Source organism: Suncus etruscus, chromosome 8 (assembly GCF_024139225.1).
Source record: "Suncus etruscus isolate mSunEtr1 chromosome 8, mSunEtr1.pri.cur, whole genome shotgun sequence".
Classification (NCBI taxonomy): Eukaryota; Metazoa; Chordata; class Mammalia; order Eulipotyphla; family Soricidae; genus Suncus; species Suncus etruscus.
The window spans coordinates 42,069,347-42,083,275 of NC_064855.1; the positions used below are offsets into that span (position 1 = coordinate 42,069,347).

The 13,929-nt window shown below is 37.8% G+C and overlaps 1 protein-coding gene across 1 annotated transcript in view; it reads right to left on the reverse strand.

Annotated features, from left to right (window-relative positions):
* USP12 (ubiquitin specific peptidase 12) overlaps positions 1–13,929 on the reverse strand; it is a 106,645-nt gene that overhangs the window by 24,772 nt on the left and 67,944 nt on the right. Inside the window, exon 4 of the mRNA XM_049778291.1 lies at positions 5,792–6,021. Coding sequence (XP_049634248.1) covers positions 5,792–6,021 — 230 coding nt within the window. The remainder of the gene's footprint in view (positions 1–5,791; positions 6,022–13,929) is intronic.

The window sequence follows — 13,929 nt, forward strand, 5'->3', positions numbered from 1 at the left end:
GGCTCTGAAATTATTTGTGAATTCCAAAGGGACACAGAAGAAAAACTTTAGCACCTGGAAGTTAAACAGCCTCATACTCAATAACCAGTGGGTCCGAGATGAAATCAAGGAGGAAATCAAAAGGTTCCTTGAAACAAATGATAATAAAGACACAAACTATCAGAACTTATAGGACACAGCAAAAGCAGTACTGAGAGGAAAATTTATAGCTTTGCAAACACACATCAGGAAGGAAGAAGGGGCTTACCTGAGTAGCTTAATGATGCAGCTCATAGAACTAGAAAGTGCTCAACAAAAGGACCCAGAAATAGGGAGACAGAAGGAAATAACAAAGCTGAGAGCAGAAATCAACGAAGTGGAAACCCGAAAAACAATCTGAAAGATCAACAAAAGCAGAAGTTGGTTCTTTGAAAAAATAAACAAGATTGATAGACCACTGGCAAAACTAACAGAGAGAGAGAGAGAGAGAGAGAGAGAGAGAGAGAGAGAGAGAGAGAGAGAGAGAGAGAGAGAGAGAAAAACTAAAAATGTGAAGGACCTATACAAAGAAAACTATAAAACTCTGCTCCAAGAAATAAGAGAGGACACAAGCCATTCTTCAAAGAAGTGGATCAGGCACTTTTGAAATTCCTTTGGAACAATAAACACCCTAGAATAGCTAAAGCAATCATTGGAAAAAAGAATATGGGAGGAATTACTTTCCCCAACTTTAAACTGTACTACAAAGCAATAGTTATCAAAACAGCATGGTATTGGAATAAAGACAGGCCCTCAAATCAGTGGAATAGGCTTGACTACTCAGAGAATGTTCCCCAGACATACAATCACCTAATTTTTGATAAAGGAGCAAGAAATCCTAAATGGAGCAAAGAAAGCCTCTTCAACAAGTGGTGTTGTCACAACTGGCTGGCCACTTGCAAAAAATTGAACTTAGACCCCAAGCTAACATCATGTACGAAGGTTAAATCCAAATGAATGAAAGACCTCAATATCAGACCCAAAACCATAAGATATATAGAACAACACGTAGGTAAAACACTCCAGGACATTGAGACTAAAGGCATCTTCAAGGAGGAAACAGCACTCTTCAAGCAAGTGAAAGCAGAGATTAACAGATGGGAATATATTAAACTGAGAAGCTTCTGCACCTCAAAAGAAATAGTGCCCAGGATACAAGAGCCACCCACTGAGTGGGAGAAACTATTCACCCAATACCCATCAGACAAGGGGCTAATCTCCAAAATATACAAGGCACTGACAGAAATTTACAAGAAAAAAACAACTAATCCCATCAAAAAATGGGGAGAAGAAATGGACAGGCACTTTGACAAAGAAGAAATACAAATGGCCAAAGACACATGAAAAAATGCTCCACATCACTAATCATCAGGGAGATGCAAATCAAAACAACTATGAGGTACCACCTCACACCCCAGAGATTGGCACACATCACAAAGAATGAGAACCAGCAGTGTTGGCGGGGATGTGGAGAGAAAGGAACTCTTATCCACTGCTGGTGGGAATGCCGTCTAGTTCAACCTTTATGGAAAGCGATATGGAGATTCCTCCAAAAACTGGAAATCGAGCTCCCATACAACCCAGCTATACCACTCCTAGGAATATACCCGAGGAACACAAAAATACAATAAAAAATCCCTTTTTTACACCTATATTCATTGCAGCACTATTTACCATAGCAAGACTCTGGAAACAGCCAAGATACCCTTCAACAGATGAATGGCTACAGAAACTGTGGTACATATACACAATGGAATATTATGTAGCCGTCAGGAGAGATGAAGTCAATATATTGTCCTATACATGGATGTACATGGAATCTATTATGCTGAGTGAAATAAGTCAGAGAGAGAGAGAAAGACGCAGAATGGTCTCACTCATCTATGGGTTTTACGAAAAATGAAAGACATTCTTGCAATAATAACTTTCAGACACAAAAAAGAGAAAAGAGCTGGAAGTTACAGCTCACCTCATGAAGCTCACCACAAACAGGGATGAGTTTAGTTAGAGAAATAACTACGTTCTGAACTATCCTAGTAAAGAGAATGTACGAGGGAAATAGAAAGCCTGTCTAGAGTACAGGCGGGGGTTGGGTGGGGAGGAGGGAGATTTGGGTCATTGGTAATGGGAATGTTGCACTGGTGATGGGTGGTGTTCTTTACATGACTGAAACCCAAACACAATCATGTATGTAATAAAGTTGTTTAAATAAAAAAAAAAAAGAAAAAAAATTTTGTTTGTTTATTTGGGTCATACCCAGCTGGTTACTCCTGGCTCTGCACTCAGAAATCACTCCTGTCAAGCACAGGGGACCATATGGGATGTTGGGATTTGAACAGTTAGTCCTGGATCAGTTTTGTACAAGGCCCTACCACTGTGCAATCTCCCCCCCTCCACAAAAAAAAACCAAACAACTGTAATGTGGTGAAATGAAATAATACCTGGGATGAAAAATCAAAATTAGTATCTCAAATAAGGAACAGATGTATGTCTGATTGTGATATCCTAAAATAGGCAGAACATTGACTTGTTCAATATGAGTGTATAATCTGCATGAGAAACATCAAGTTTCTCAATATAAAAAATCTTACACTTTTTAAAAGTAATTCATTAAAAACAGAAAGGTGCCAGCTTTAAAGCACCAAAGAAAACATAACTATATGAAAAGCTTAAGTCTAAATTGGACTCTACATAAAGGGGAGGAAATACTAATTACATTATTCACAAAACTGGACAATAAATTATTTGACTAAGCATTTGATCTTTTACTAGATACACAATAGAGAATATACTGTATTGGAAAGCCATGTACTTTAAAAGTGAATGTAACAAAATTAAAAGACAACCCACTGAATGGGAAAAGATAACTGCACTCAATGACAAGGAATTAGCATCTATAGTATATAAAAACTCTAAAGGTGAAAAAAATAATATACCAATCAAAGAGCATACAGAAGATTTGAAAAGACACTTCTCTAAAGAGAACAGAGTAGCTCACACCATATGGAAAAATGTTTTATCATTGCTGATCAACAGGGAAATGCAACACTAAAATGAAATATCACATCGTGACTGTGAAAATGGCTTATATTAAAGGCAACAATAACAAGTATTAAAGGGGTATGGAGACATAGGAATTATGTACACTGTTGGTGGGAACAAAATTGGTGCAACCATTTTGGAAAAGGCTATAGAGCTTCTTCAAGAAGCTAAAATCAGGGGCCAGAGAACTAGGACATTTCTTAGCATGCAGCCGACCCAAGCTTGACCTCAGCACTATTAGGAATAATCTGTCAGAGAGCTGAGAGTAATCCATGAACACTGACAGGGAGGGAGGAGGGAGGGAGGGAGGGAGGGAGTAAGGGAAGGGAGACATGGAGGTTTGGAAATGTGAAGGTATGGAGGGAGGGAGATATGGAGAAAGATATGGAGGGAGGGAGGGAGGTATGGAGGGAGGGATGAAGGGAAGGAGGGAAGGAAGGAGGGAGAGAAGTAAGTAGGTAAAAATAGTTCTATCATATTTTTTATTTGGAGAATTTCATTTCAATTCCCATTTGGGAAATTATTTAAATACTTAAAGAATACAAAATATACATATAAAATATTTTTATCTACCCCAATATTTATTGCATTATTTACAACAGCTAAAAACTGGAAGCTATAGCAATAAATAAGCTGATAAAGGTGAGGTGATACAGTAGAAGAATATCCAGGTATTAAAAAATGATAAAACTTTACCAGACCCAGCCTCTTCCTGGCAGAAAAACCTACGAGCTTCTCTACCAAACTCCAGACCAGGAAGTCTGATCCTGGCTGATACCTCTCTGGCCATCTAAAAATGCTTAGGGCTGATTCCCTTTTCTGTATGAACCACAGCAGCCCACTGCCACATCTTATACCCTCCCACAGAAACAGCCCAGCACCACAACTTCACCATATCAATCTGCCAAGCCACCAAATTTGTTTCAGATCTATAAATCCTAGACCACAAAATTTCATAGTAGTACATCCAGTAGTTTCAGAGTAAAACTGATGGGAAAGTTACATAGAATACCATCGAGCTCAGTGAGCATCAATATTAACACAGATGATTCTTCTTAGCACCAACTACAGTGGAGGTAATTCTGAGACAATGACTTCAGAAATTTAACAATGATTTCAAATTGACTCATACTAGTCTAAGTTTTGATAATTCTATTTGCCTTTGTGTTTTAACAAAGAATACAAAGGTTGTGCCTGCAGAAGAGTCAGGCTAAGTTAATGGGTTGGAAATTGGGGACATTGGTGAAAGGTAAGTCACACTGGTGGTGGGATGGTGTTTGATCATTTAATGACTAAAATGGTTATATTATGAACAACTTGGTACATCACAGTGTAATAATCAAGTTTTCTAAATTAAAAATAAAAACCACATTTCACATCCACAACAAGAATGGAACTCAAGGAAATCATGCAAAACAAATCAGAAGGAAAAAAGTATTGGATAATTTCATCTATCACTGCAATGTAAGGAAATAAAATTGATGAAAGAGAAAACCTGTGAACATAGATACTAGGACTCTTATTCCCTGAGAAAGGGGCTGAAGGTGGGGTGGACATAGTAGATAAAGTACGGAAGGAGATAAAATATAAAATCCATTTCTTAGTTCAGTTCTAAGAAAAATAAAACAAATGACCTTAACAAAAAAACGATGAAGTATTCAGGGGCCAGAGGTAGAGCACTTGCCTTGCGACTGACCCAGGATGGACCTAGGTTTGATCCGTAGAGTCCCATGTGGTCCCCCAAGCCAGGAGCGATTTCTGAGCGCATAGTCAGGAGTAATCCTTGAGTGTCACTGGGTGTGACCCAAAAACCCAAACCTCCCCAAAAGACAAAGTATCTGATTCTCTGTTTCTCACGTGAAAAAGCAGGGAGCAAGGTAATAATAGAACAGGAATGCTGAATTATCTGATGTTACCAATAATTAATTTTACAATGTCAAGATGACTAAAGACCCATATTTACAAAATTCCTAGGAGTAGACACTTCTCCTTGAGTTTGCAATATGATTTTAATGTTTATTAAAAATATAAAATTAAATATAATGTGGAAATGGGGAAACTGTTAATAGACCTGTGTAAACTCTAAGTTTCTTACAAAATTAACTAAGGCATGGGCCAAAACAATAGCACAGTGGGTAGGGTATTTGCTCTCACATAGCTAACATGGATTTGATCTCTGGATCCCATATGGTCCCCCAAGCCTGCCAGGAGTAACTTATAAGCACAAAGCCAGGAATAACCTGAGTGCTGCTGGGTGTGGCCCAATCTCTCCCCCCAAAATTTAACTAAGACTTAAATAAAATAAAACAAATAATACTAGATACAATACAATACTATTTTATATTGAAATACAATCAAACTGTTCAACATCAGTTTGATCTACAAAAGACATACACTATTAATAAGCAATTTTATAAAAACAAACATCCTGTCAACTGTACATCTTTTACCATTTTACATACCTAAGAATTACAACTTTCAAGTCTCTATATTATTCCACTACAGCTTTTGGGCCACACAGCTTCTGGTTCTGAGGTTTATAATATAGTACATGTAATAGTATAGTGATTATGGTATCACTATATCATAATATAATGCCAGGGATTGAATCTAGTTGAACCCAGGTCAGCTGCATACAAGGCAAGTGCCCAACCAGTGGTTCTATATCTCTGGACTCCATCTTACTAATTTTTAAGGAGCATTTGTATACAAAGCTTTATGATATACTTACAGTTTCACAAGTAAGACATCTGGTTTCATTAGTTAATGTTCCCTGAAATATCTCATGAACCCATGTTGGGTCTGGTGTGCTGTTGTTATTTTCACCGTCAATATTACCATTAGGTAAACGACCATTCTGTTTTTCCTGCTTTCTCTCTTCTTGCAGAATATCAGCAATTGTATTTAGTAGATAATTTAAGAATTCATGGGCATCCTGCTGCATGTAGTTGTCAAAGAGCTCTGAAAATAAGAACATATTAAGAGAATATTTCAAAAATTACTAACTTCATTGAAAAACTGTATTTTAGAAAGTAGAAAAATTAGATATTATAAGCAAGTATAGGTGTTTACAGTTAGTAATGTATAAGATTTGCTTTCACATGAAACTATGCTTTCACATGATTGAATTTGGGATAATTATATAAATGATCTAATTCTAGTTTAAAAAACTACCAATTTTAAAGGAAACAGATACATTTCTATATCATCATATGTTTCTATAACGCACTAGAGATATTAATCTATTCCATAATTGTAACATAACAAGTTCTTTTATGTATAATTATCTTTATTATTATTCACACACATTAGAAACTGACATAGATCTACTTACTACAGATAGTACAACAGGTTCTCATGGACTTCAGTTTTTCATTCAGTTAAATAGTTAGAAAATTCACAACTTAATTGATAATGGTGGGAAAGGTCAAGCAATAATTCAGCTGTTATAATAATTTCTCACCCCACAAGCACCCTGAAAAGACTCTGGGCATTCCAGATCCCCTCACCCAAATCATAATAGATCTTCAAAACTACCCATAGTAAGTGTCTTCTAGAATTCCTTGGCCACTTTAATTTCCTGGCTAACTCAACACAGGTTAAAGTGTGGTTGGTTCTAAAGCTAAAAAAAAATATAAAATATAAAAAATATAAACAGGATATATAATAATTAATAGAATAATATAATATATAATATAAGCATAAAAATATAAGCATGATAGCTTATATCTTTTTAATTTACATTACTAAAGAGGAATTTTCAAAATGAATCAAATGTGCCCAATCTTATAAACCAGTAATATGACATATTATTTACATCAAAAGTTGAACTGCTTTTGCCACTGTCAAGTCAAAAGCTGATCATATAAAACTGGTTAAAATAACAATTTACGGGCCTGGAAAGATAGCACAGCGGTGTTTGCCTTGCAAGCAGCTGATCCAGGACCTAAGGTGGATGGTTCGAATCCCGGTGTCCCATATGGTCCCCCGTGCCTGCCAGGAGCTATTTTTGAGCAGACAGCCAGGAGTAACCCCTGAGCACCGCCAGGTGTGGTCCAAAAATCAATATATATATATACCAAAACAAACAAACAAAAAAAAAACAATTTACTGGGAAGCTTCTGATTTAATAACCCCAAGATCATATCTAGAATCTGGGAAGGTTTCATAATTCTTCCACATGGCTCCAATGGAATCATGAATTATCTGTTCCAAATTATTGCCAAGGCCCTTACCAAATTTAAGAGTTTAAAATTTTCTAAAAGAATGATAGGGGAGAGAGTAGAGAAATAAAACAAATGTCTATCAAAAAGGTAGGCTGAGTGGAAGGCAGAAGGGAAACGACCATTGGTAGGAGGAAATATGCACTGGTGAAGGTATTGGACAGTTATGACTGAAACTCAATCATGAACAACTTTGTAACTGTATACCATGGTGATTAAATTTAAAAATGTATTTAAAAAAAATCACGGGACTGTAGCAGTGGTGCAAGTGGTAAGGCCTTCCGTGCACGCCAGCCTAGGACGGACCACAGTTCGATTCCCCTGGCTTCCCATATGGTCCCCCAAGGCAGGAATAACCCCTGAGCATCACCAGGTGTGGCCCAAAACCAACCAACCAACCAACCAAACAAACAAACAAAAATGCTCTGAGATACTTCAGTACAAGTCAGTGAATATAAACAAACATTAAGTGATTATGCTATGCTTTTCATTATCCCTAAGATAACAAAGTTAATTGACAGTTTCTCTTGTGGTCCTTTTACCAACCCTGTGATAGAGCCGTGCAAGTGAGGACATAGGATTAGAAAGGAAAAAATTAGACTGCTAGGAAACATCAGGGCCAAGGCTCACACTAGGCAGGCAGTTTGACCCCACGCTTGCAGGTACTATGCCAGAGTGGGTCTAGACTCAAGCATGCGCCGAAGGGTTAGTGAACAAAAGATATCAATCAGTAAACTTTACCTGTGGATCCTCGGATGCATATTTAATAAATTCCAGAAAGAATACAGTTTACATTTTTCAAATGAAAGCATACTAATTTAGAAGGAAATTTAGGTAATGTCTAAGATAAAAAGAATAAAAAAAATTTAGAAGAGCTATATAGGATGACATAAAATTAAGTCCTCTGAATTAGAACTAACTTTCATGTTTTGAAAGTTTTTTTAAAAGTTAAACTTTTAAAAGTTAAAATTTAAAACTGACCATTTTAACATCTAATGAGTGTTTGTTATGCAACAACAGAGCACAGTGGTTCAACTGCCTGACTTCTCAAGCTTGAGGCCCTGGGTCCCTGGCCCAATATCTCCACATACACCCCATCAAATTAAAGACAAAAAAGCAAATTGAAATAAACAATTTCAGAAATAAAACTCAAAAGATAAATAAACATGAAAAATTTCATGGTAATCAGAAAGACCTTGCTTGATTTTTCCCTGTATATAAAAAGGCCTAATGTGTCCTTTCAAACTAACTGTAAAAATAGAATAAGAGCAAGTAAAAATATTTACTATAAAAGAATCATAAAATAAAATAAAGAATAACTTTGATTCAGGTGTTAAAAGAAACCTTTTAAAAGTATCTTAATCAGGGGGCCAGAGCAATAGCACAATGGGTAAGGTGTTTGCCTTGCACGCAGCCAACCCAGGTTCAATGTCCGGCATCTCATGTGGTCCCGAGTCTGCCAAGAGTATCCCTGAGTACTGCTAGGTATGGCCCCCAAACAAAAACAAAACAAAAAAAAGATATCACAATCAGGACAGAGTTACCAGAGGAAGATTGCTTTAATTATAGACAAACTGATCAGATCTGTGTGTCTCCGCCAAAGATTCACTGGGTCTGAATCATACACAGTAATGTCAAGATTGCGATTAGAACCAAACTTCCATTCTTCACTGTTAGTTTACCCTGGGGAATTTGGTTTAATTAGCTTAAACAAATTCCTGTTATTTTTAATAACAATAAAAACCTGAGTTTTAACAGTTACTGCACCCACCTATGAGGACTCATGTAGCATATCAACCCGCAAGGGAGACTGCCACTATTCGCTGTACCCAGCTCTCAAAGAAAGTATGAGTATTAACCTAGCTAGCTGTGAAAAACTATTAGATTGTGGTATGAAGCAGATCACTGCAAACCTCCTGCTCATACCTTCTCTCTAACAAGCCAAGCTTGCTTAGAGTTTTCAGAGTTTCACTACTGGCATAGTCAGACTATCACTACTATTGTTTGTCAGAGCAATAATCCTCTATGCCTAAAAATAATACTGTCCTCCCCTCCCCACCCCCAGTCTTCCATCCTCTATTACCCTCATTCGTTTATTTTACTTTATTCCTTTCTCATACTTGATTTTCTTCTTTCTAACTCTCTAATGTTCTTTCTAGGACCTATTTGTTCTAAACTCTCCATCTCTTCAACCTGAGGTAGTAGCCTCTAGCTTTCTCATTCTGAATTGTAAATCCTTACATTTTTACCTGCATATGCAAACTTGCCTGAAATCCAAAAAGATCTTCAAATCCAAGAGCTAAAGATGTGGCCCAAATATTAGTGCAGGCTTGCCTGTAAATTTGAGGCTGAGCTCAATTCCCAGCACTCTGCACGACATGGCCAAGTGTGATCTCAGTGATTTTGCTGTTTGGGATCTTCAGGGTTGCAATGTGTCAACCACACGGGTAAGAGCACTGCCAACTAAATATGCCTTCAAGGAAGTAACTGCAACCCGGAGTGCCATGATCAAAATGCTGACTCTACAGCCAGGGGTCTGCAAGCCTCAGTCAGCACAAAAACAAAATTAAATAAACCAACTGGCTCTACTCCCCTTGACCCTCAATCTTTGGTGGACATCCATCAACCTCCCCTCACATGTCTGTAGTCTTAGTTGTGCATTCTCACTCCACCCTGACTCTTGTACTAATTTTGATACCGCCAGTGTCTAGGCAGTTTCTCTGAACACAAAACCCCTTCAGAACTATAACACTTTCACTACTCATTTACTGATCCACTCCAAATCACAAATCTAGAACTCCCTCTCTTCAGGAGAGTAACTAAAATGAGAATTAGAGATAAATTACATAGAGAAAATTAAATGACTTAGGCACAGTAGAACAAAATGGAAGAATGGTTAAGAGTGGATTGGAAAGAAAACTGTATTAAACTATTATAGCTCTAATTCAGTGGGAGATAAATAATTCATTACAGCAAATATGTTCTTTCCAAAGGATATAAAAATGAGTATTGGTATTAAAAAACAGCGGGGCTGGAGAGACAGCATGGAGGTGGAGCGTTTGCCTTGCATGAGAAGGACAGTAGTTCAAATCCTGGCATCTCATATGGTCCCCCGAGCCTGCCAGGAGCGATTTCTGAGCATAGTGCCAGGAGTAACCCCAGAGCACTGCTGGATGTGACCCAAAAACCAAAAAAATTTAAAAAATTTTTAAAAAAATAGCAGTGGCTAAAATAATATGGAGTTAATATCTACTGAAAAAAAAAGGAACATGACATGCCAGAACAATGGTTTACAAAGAATAGTTCAGCGATAGAAAATAGTACAAATAAGAAAACAACCAATTTTTCAAAACCGTAAAACCTGCAGAGCCTAAAAGGGACAGGTACATAACATACACCTATTAAATTTCCTTTGAGTAAAGACCAAAAATAAATGAAAAAATAAATTAAATGTCAAAGTATGGTTCAAAGTACTTTTAAGGAGCTAAAGAGCTAAATGGGATACAGCACATGCAGTCTACCCTGATTCGATGTGCAGTATCACATAATCCTGCAAACACTGCCCAGTGCAGTTCTGGAGGCCTTGAGCACCACTGGGGGTGACTGATGCTTTAGCACTGTGGGGGTAATCCCCAGCACTGCAAGGCCCTAGCAGCACCATATCATGGGCCCCTGAATTGAACCACCAGCCCAATTACAGCATATACTTGAGTATAAGCCAAGTCTTTCAGCACAAAATTTGTGCCGAAAAAAACAGAATTCAGCATGCATGTAGTTTCCCATCGTCTTCTGCCATCTGCTGGAGGGGGCGCTGCTTCAGCTCAGTCCACAAGTCACGGCTGAGCTGAAGAGGTAAGCCGCTCAACTGAACTGAATGCCACTGAAATAGTTAACTCCCAATATTCTGCGTTTTGTATGAGACCAACAGAAGGGATGATGTCTGCGAACTCAGTGATGATGATACCCTCACATCAAATACAGCTGAAGCTCTATTTGGACATACAGATGAGGAGGAAGAGGAATCCAGTTTTGAAGGATTTTAACCTTTGTGATTTAGCTTCATAACCTGTTAAGCTATGGTGTTCTGCACTTTATTTAAAGTTTTAAAGTTATTTTGCTAGTTTACAGTTTTTCTTTGGCAATAAATATTGAAAAACACTTAACCTACTGACTCCTCAATTGTAATTGTTTAGGGAATCTATTTTTATTTTCGAAATGTACCAGTGGCTGCTGCATTTTCCACCTTGGATTATACTCGAGTCACTAGGTTTCTCCGGTTTTTAGGGTAAAATTAAAGGGGTCGGCTTATTCTTGGGTAGCTTATACTTGTGTAAATAAGTAGCCAAAAATCAATGAGAGTGGCTAAATTCCCTGACTACCATTTAAGAGCCACCTATAAAACTTAATAGACCAGCAATATCAAATAATATATTTTTCATTTAAATATAATTCTTGAATGTAGGATAAAAAATTTAAAAGAGGCTGGAGCGATGACCTAGGGCAGACCGTGGTTCTGTCCCATTTGGTCCCTCAAGCCAGGAGCGATTTCTGAGCGCATAGCCAGGAGTAACCCCTGAGCGGCACCAGGTATAACCCCTCCCAAAAAAAAACCTTAAGAGAAGATAGATCTCAAAAGGATGCAAATCTACATAAATTCACTTTTTCCAAATATAGGAGTTTTTTTTTTAAATGGTGAATAAAATAATAGAACCAGGGACAGAAGCACATGCCTCATCATGTAGGAGGTTCAATTCCCAATACCATCAAAAAAACAAATAAATAAATGCAATTGAAATTTCCTGACCTTGACAGGCAACTATGCAAAGCACTGATAATTACATAAAACTTTTAACCACAGTAACCCAAACTCTGTGTTCAGTATTAGTTTACCTAAACATTAAAAACATCATGTACTTAGGGGCCGGAGAGATAGCATGGAGGGTAAGGCATTTGCCTTTCATGCAGAAGGTCATCGGTTCGAATCCCGGCGTCCCATATGGTCCCCCGAGTCGGCCAGGAGCGATTTCTGAGCATGAAGCCAGGAATAACCCCTGAGTGCTGCCGGGTGTGACCCAAAAACCAAAAAAAAAAAAAAAAAAAAAATCATGTACTTAAAGTTCTTAAAGATCATGTTACATACAGACTGCAAGCATGTGTAACCACTCTGAATTTATAAAGTAAAATTCGAATCACCAAGAAATGCTATTTTGAGATTAGATCTTTGGCAGGTTACTGAGCTCAAGGACAGAGATTACTGCCTTTTAGAAGGAAACTAAGAGAGCTTGTTTCTCTTCTTGTGCCACCAAGTGAGAATATGAATACTGAATCTGCTAGAATCTTTATCCTGAACTTCTTTATGTTTGTAACACTAAGAAATAAATAATTTCTAAGATACTTAGCATACAATATTATTTTGTTTTTTGTTTTTGTTTTGTTTTGTTTTTGGGCCACACCCAGCGGTGCTCTGGGGTTACTCCTGGCTGTCTGCTCAGAAATAGCTCCTGGCAGGCACGGGGGACCATATGGGACACCGGGATTCGAACAACCACCTTTGGTCCTGGATCGGCTGCTTGCAAGGCAAACACCACTGTGCTATCTCTCCGGGCCCAGCATATAATACTAAAATAGATAGGTGCAAACTGTGTGTGTGTGTGTGTGTGCAAATCACCAAACTCTGTGTGTGTGTGTGTGTGTGTGTGTGTGTGTGTGTGTGTGTGACAGGTGCAAACTGTGTGTGGGTGCAATTCACCAAACTGTGTGTGTATGTGTGTGACAGGTGCAAACTGTGTGTGTGCAATTCACCAAACTCTGTGTGTGTGTGTGACAGGTGCAAGCAAACTGTGTGTGTGCAATTCACCAAACTCTGTGTGTGTGTGTGACAGGTGCAAACTGTGTGTGTGCAATTCACCAAATTCTGTGTGTGTGTGTGTGTGTGACAGGTGCAAGCAAACTGTGTGTGTGCAATTCACCAAATTCTGTGTGTGTGTGTGACAGGTGCAAGCAAACTGTGTGTGCAATTCACCAAACTCTGTGTGTGTGTGTGTGTGTAAGCAAAGAGGAAAATACCATATATTTGGTATAAAGTCTATATTACTCTGAAATATGATCACACAGAAATGAACAATCAATTTTCCTGCATTTAAATTTTCTAAATTGTTTAAAATTTCTTATTAATATAGTCAAAAGACTAAGAAGACTTGAGCATTCAGTCCATATTAATTTCGGCTATCTTAAAAACTGAAGAAACAATACAGATCTGTAATGCATGAAAGCAAACGCTTTAAAACATTTTTTTCTTCTGGGAAAATATAATATTTTTGATAAGCAATTAATCAATTGCCATATAAGTATATGTGAAATAAATTCAAAACAAATTTTTTTTTGTTTTTTGGGCCACACTGGATGACAACTCAGAGGTTACTCCTAGTTATCCGCTCAGAAATCGCTCCTGGCTTGGGGGACCATATGTGACACTGGGGGATCGAACTGCAATCTGTCCTAGGTTAGCACTTGCAAGGCAGACGCCTTACTGCTGGTGCCACCGCTCCGGGCCCTAAAGTCGAATTATTAACATGTATTACCAATTAAAGAAAAATGCCTTACAGATAATATATTATATCTGAGAAAATTAAGACCCAAGCTTCAC